This window comes from Colobus angolensis, unplaced genomic scaffold (assembly GCF_000951035.1).
Source record: "Colobus angolensis palliatus isolate OR3802 unplaced genomic scaffold, Cang.pa_1.0 Scaffold2, whole genome shotgun sequence".
Taxonomy (NCBI): Eukaryota; Metazoa; Chordata; class Mammalia; order Primates; family Cercopithecidae; genus Colobus; species Colobus angolensis.
Window position 1 is genome coordinate 27,193,735 of NW_012115154.1, and position 6,221 is coordinate 27,199,955.

The window sequence follows — 6,221 nt, forward strand, 5'->3', positions numbered from 1 at the left end:
GGAAAGTGTGGCTTCCGGAAAGGGGGAGGACAGGAGTCTGCTCATTAGCAATGGTGGGAAAGGATTTTGGAGGCCACGTCCATCTGACAGAGACAGAGGTGCAGGCTGCAGTGATGAGAGCCTGGGTTGAAATCAGGGCTCTGCATGCACCAGCTCAGCAACCTGCAATGTCCAGTGACCTTCCTGGGGCTGCACTCTCCACCTGGAGAAACTGGGTCAGTGTCAGTACTTACCTGATGATGTGAACATCTGTCAAGTACTTGGCACAGTGCATGTTAGCAGTTACAGCTGTACCTCGGTGTCCACAGGGGATTGGGTCCAATCCCCCTCCCCCAACCTTGCCCCCCTTACCACATGCCAAAATCCATGAATGTGCAAATCCCACATTTGGCCCTTCAGGACCACGGATACATGAAGCTGGCCCTCCGTATCTGTAGGCTTCTCATCCTGAGAATAGGCTATATTTCTGATCTGTGGTTGAATCCGTCGATACAGAGGGCTGACCGTATTGAAAAACATTCTCAGAGAAGTGGACCATGCAGTTCAAACCCATGTTGTTTGAGAAGCAACTGTGCTGTGGTCCCTGCTGGACCGACATGGACTGGAGCCATCTCTGTCAGTCCCTGGGTCATAGGGGCAGTGTCACCATAGGATGACTCCTCCACAAAGCTGGTCACGTATTTGTGGTGAGAGTCAACACTGCACTTTGGGACGTGTTCTAAGAAATAAGTAGCTCCATTTCCCGTGTATAAAATAAGAACATGGCTACTGAAGGCTGTCTTGGCTTATGGGGCTATTTTGGAGAAGAAATGTTCAATGCCTGCAAAGCATTCTGCTTCCTGGGTATAATTACTGAGACAATGGAGCACGTTATTTTTATAATTCGGACTTTAGAATTGACAGACTCTCACAGCTCTCAAGAAGTGGCACTGGACCCTGCTTCTGACAGAAGGACGTGGGATGAGCCCCAAGTCGAGAGATGCACACCAGCTCTGGATGCTTTTTCTGGCAAACATCACACACGTGGCCACCAGCAGAATGACATCCAACATAGACGTGCACTTTTTTCAGCTCAGAAGTTCCACAGGCAGGTGACTAACGATGCCCACAGATGGAGGAGTGTGTTCTGTGCCCTAAAGGATCAGTGTTCATAGGCGGGATAATTCCCCATGCTTTTGGGTTGCCTAATTAAATATGTCACACTCTACATATGTGAAGGAAATGGATGTGTGTAAAAAATAAGGATTGTTCAATATAGGGAAACAAGATAAAATTTTCAGAGTTAATTACCCTGGGTCAGCTTACCTCCTTAAAGTTTTCCTCTCTTTCTTCTCTTTAGCAACTTGAAAATTTAAACATACATAGTAAAATATTATACTCTGTAAAATATAGAGTATAATAGAACAAATATTAATATTGTACCAGCTTTTAAAAATAATTAGAATATGATAGGCCTTCCTCACACTTTTCAAAGTGCAACCCTGTATTAAAGGTAGACTTATTCTTTCTGAGAATTGCCAACCATAGTTGAGATGCCTGAACAATAAAAAGCATAACTCAATTACATTTGCTGGGTTTCTTAGCTGGATTCTCAACCACTCCTAACTTGTTTATTTTACTTCCAAGTGTGGATCTCCTAATGGACTGTTGTTAGGGTCTAGAAACATTCCATTTGTTGTATCTTTGATTTTATCTGACATTCTGGCAAACATTTGGATTACATTTTAGCAAAGAGAAATAAAATATGTAGTGATTGATACACAGAGTAAGCTGAACAGCCTTCATTTTATTTAGTGCTAATGATATGTAAGGCAGATTTAATCCTAATTCACCAATGAGCTCTTCCTATAGAGAAACTACTGTTCTGGGACCAAACCCTCTACCCCCAACCCAAATCAAACAATGATTTGATTGGTCAAATCATCTGTACAATGTCATCATTAGTTACCAAGAGACCCCTAAAGATGCAGGTGGGCAGGGACCATCTCACCTCACTGCCACGGAAGAGTGGGCAGCATTTAATAAGCCCTCATCACAGCCTCACGTGCCATGCTAAGCCCTTCACATCCACCGACACATCAAGTTCTCACAACAGCCCTCTGAAGGGGGTTTCTTAGCCTCCACATGTTACAGAAGCACAGACAGGTTAAGTACTTTGTTCGAGGTCACACAGCTGCTAAGAGACCGACCCAAGATTTGAACCCAGACAGTCTGACTCCACCTTCATGCTCTTAAACACATCGTAGCATCTCTAACAGAGCGCCTACAGCCAAAACACAGGAGCTTCTGGATGGCAAGGGCGAGATCATATTTCTTCTGTGTTTTCCATGCATTTGCATAATGGCTAAGTATTTAATAAATGATAGCTGAGCTGAATTCCTATCCAAGGTCAGCATTATCTCTTTACATAATAAATGCAGAGTATTTAAATAAAAATGTAAATGTTAACATCATATATCATGCCAGCATTCTCCAAGGGAGTCTTATTGGCTTAGCACACAGAGGGCTCCAGGCTGGGTGGCGCCTAGAAACCCTAAATGGAAACTGCTTGTCTTGTATTCTTTGAAGAATTACTAATTTCTGCTCCTTACCTGAAGAGGCACAGAATTATGCTTCCTGTTGCAAGAGACATCAGAGAGACACTGTAGCCCAGGGTATAAATGGCCTTCACCAGAATATAAAACGTGATCTACAAAGAAAGAAAATGGATCTGTAAGCTGAGGGTGACCAGCAGCACCAGACCATAGGAATGGTTCCAACATCCAGCCCTGTGCTCTGGCCATGAAGGACTCTTGCCTGCCTGGAAGGCATGAGACAGTCTCACTTTATAATTCCACCTCCATTTTGAACCAAAAAATGACCCCCACCACTCAGAACCTCTACTTTTTTCTTATAATTCATCATGAATGACTTTGGATGGTTCCCGTAAAGCACCTCTGTCTGAAGGGAACATGACCCGCCACCATCAGGGAAAGCAAAGGAAGCGCTGAGCTAAGTTCAGAAAGAGAGCTCAGTCTGTCCCTGAGGCAGCACATCCAGCTTTCTGACACTTCTGGATGAGCTCAAGTGGACACACAGGTCTGACTATATTAAACACTATGACCTACAGGCACAGGGTGTGGTGCTCCAGACAGAGGTACTTGTCTAAGCCAGAGCCAGTTGCTGAGTTGCAGTATCTTGGGAATTTTATTTCCTTAACATTTCTTGGTTTAGCAAGGTTCATGGCTTGATACTTTTAATCTCCATGAAATCATCAGGCACAGGAGGGATTCATGATCATCACTGTGGCAGAATCACTGGGAGTTCTATGACAACAGGGAATCCTACACAAAAAGAACTGGGTCCTCTAGAAGGAAAACCAGTGCTGGTCAGGATAAAACCAGCAACACCTGCAGGGCATCGTCATAGCTCGCCATTCCCAAAGGCTGCTTCCTGGTCTGCATTTTCTTGATAAAGCTAATTCCTATAAAATAAAGAGGGAAACAATCCATGTGTGCTTACATGATGAATTTTATTTTTGCCAAGAGGTCCTAAGTCCGTATACGTACAACCGAACCTCACTGCTATTTTACAATACAAAATTCAAGGCAAAACTCAAAAAGTTATGCTCTTGTTTATTAGTTTGGCTCTTAATTATAACTTTGCTGTTTAATCATTATTTAGAATGTATTAACCCATTTACTTTGCATTACAGGAATCTCTTCTTGGGAACCTTGGCCCTGCTTACTTAGGACAGCTCAGAAAAGAGCACAGAGTAGTCCTGGCCAGATCCCTCTTCCTTGCTATTCCTCATCCTTCCTGACTCTACTCATGAGAAGATGTCATTAACCACCACCCTTACCTCACCTAACCACCACTCTCAACTTGCCTAACCCATACTCACTTCATCTAACCACCACCTAACCACCCTCTCACCTCACCTAACCATCACATCACTTTACCCAACCACTACCCTCACCTCACCTAACCACAAGTCTCATCTAACCCACACTCCACCTAACCATGACCCTCACCTCATCTAACCACCATTCTCAACTCATCTAACCATCTCCTTCACCTAAGCATCATCTCACTTCACCTAACAATCACCTTCACTTCACCTAACCACCATCTCAGTTCACCTAACAATCACCTTCACTTCACCTAACCACCATCTCACTTCACCTAACAATCAACTTCACCTAACCACTCTTCTCACCTCACCTAACCACCACTCTCAACTCACCTAATCCACACTCACTTCACTTACCCACCATATTCACCACACTTAGCCATGATTCTTATCTCACCTAACTGCCACCCTCACATCACCTAACGACCACTTTCATCACCTAACCACTCTCCTCACCTTTTCTAGCCACCACTCTCAACTCATCCAACCCATACTCACTTCACTTACCCACCATCCTCACCTCACGGAACCCATCTTCACCTCACCTAACCACTAACCTCACCTCACCTAATCACCACCTTCACCTCACCTTACCACCACCCTCACCTCACCTAACCACCACTCTCAACTTACCTAATCCATAGTCACTTCACCTAACCACCACCTTCACCTCACCTAACCACCCCTTCACCTCATCTAACCACCACCCTCACCTCACCTAATCACACGTCTCATCTAATCCATACTCTACCTAACCTCATCTAACCACCTCATCTAACCATCATGAGATGAGATGACCCTCACCTCATCTAACCACCATTCTCAACTCATCTAACCATCTCCTTCATCTAACCACCATCTCACTTCACCTAACAATCAACTTCACCTAACCACTCTTCTCACCTCACCTAACCACCACTCTCAACTCGTCTAACCCACACTCACTTCATTTACCCACTATATTCACCTCACTTAGCCATAACTCTTTCCTCACCTGTCACCCTCACATCACCTAACAACCACTTTCATCTCACCTAACCACTCTCCTCACCTTATCTAGCCACCACTCTCATTTCATCCAACCCATACTCACTTCACTTACCCACCGCCCTCACCTCACGGAACCCATCTTCACCTCACCTAACCACTAACCTCACTTCACCTAACCACCACTCTGAACTCATCTAACACATATTCACTTCACCTAACCACAGCCTGGACCTTACCTAACCCACCCTCACCTCACCTATCAGCCACCCTCACATCACGTAACCACCACCTTCACTTTGTTGTGGAAAGCAGTTTGCTGATTTCTCAAAGAACTTAGAACTACCATTCAACCTGGCAATACCATTACTAGGTATAAACCCAAAGGAACAGAAATCATTCTACCAAAAAGACATGCCCAGCACAGCCCTATTCACAAAGCAAAGACATGGAATCAATACGTCCCCATCAACAGTGGATTGGATAAAAAACGCGTGGTACATATAGAGCATGGAACACTACGCAGCCACAAAGACTGAAATCACATCCTTTGAAGCACCATGGAGGCAGCTGGAGGCCATCATCCTAAGCCAAATAGCACAGAAACAGAAAACCAAATACCACATGTTCTCATAAGTGGAAACAAAACATTGGGTACTCAGGGAGGAGAAATGGAGGCAGGGGGCAAGGGTTGAAAAGCTAACTGTTGGGTACTATGCTCTGTACTTGGGTGGCGGGACCAGTGAGATCACAAACCTTAGCATTATGAAATATATCCAGGTAACAAGCCTGCACATGTGCCCCTGAATCTAAAATAAAAGTTGAAAAAAAACAAAACAAAACTGGGCTTGGTGGTTCACACCTGCAATCCCAGCACTTTGGGAAACCGAGGTGGGAGGATTGCTTGCTCCCAGGAATTTGAGACCAGCCTGGGCAACAGAATGAGACCCCCGTCTCTAAAAATATAGAAAACGAATTAGCTGCGTGTGGTGGCGTGTGCCTGTGGTCCTCAGCTACTGGGGAGGCTGAGGTGGGAGGATCGCCTGAGCCGGGAAGGTGGAGGCTGCCTGAGCTGTGATCACGCCACTGCCTCCAGCCTGGGTGACACAGCGAGGACCTGCCGCAAAAAAAAAAAAAAAAAAAAGGAAAAAAATGAAAAATAATCCATACTTCCACCCTTTCTCTCATTCAACTGGCGCCCACCAGGGTTGAGAACGTGGGAGAAGCCGACAGCAGGAAAGGCGGCCTTCGCGGTCTCACACTCAGCGGGAGGGCGAGCCGGGCGGAGTCCCGGGTCAAGCGCGGTGCACGGCTGTGCGGAGAAGCCAGGCCGGGTCGGACG

The 6,221-nt window shown here is 45.5% G+C and overlaps 1 protein-coding gene across 1 annotated transcript in view; it reads right to left on the reverse strand.

Moving 5' to 3' along the window:
- VIPR2 (vasoactive intestinal peptide receptor 2) overlaps positions 1-6,221 on the reverse strand; it is a 123,019-nt gene that overhangs the window by 25,755 nt on the left and 91,043 nt on the right. The window contains exon 17 of the mRNA XM_011941604.1: positions 2,592-2,689. Within this exon, the coding sequence (XP_011796994.1) occupies positions 2,592-2,689 (98 nt within the window). The remainder of the gene's footprint in view (positions 1-2,591; positions 2,690-6,221) is intronic.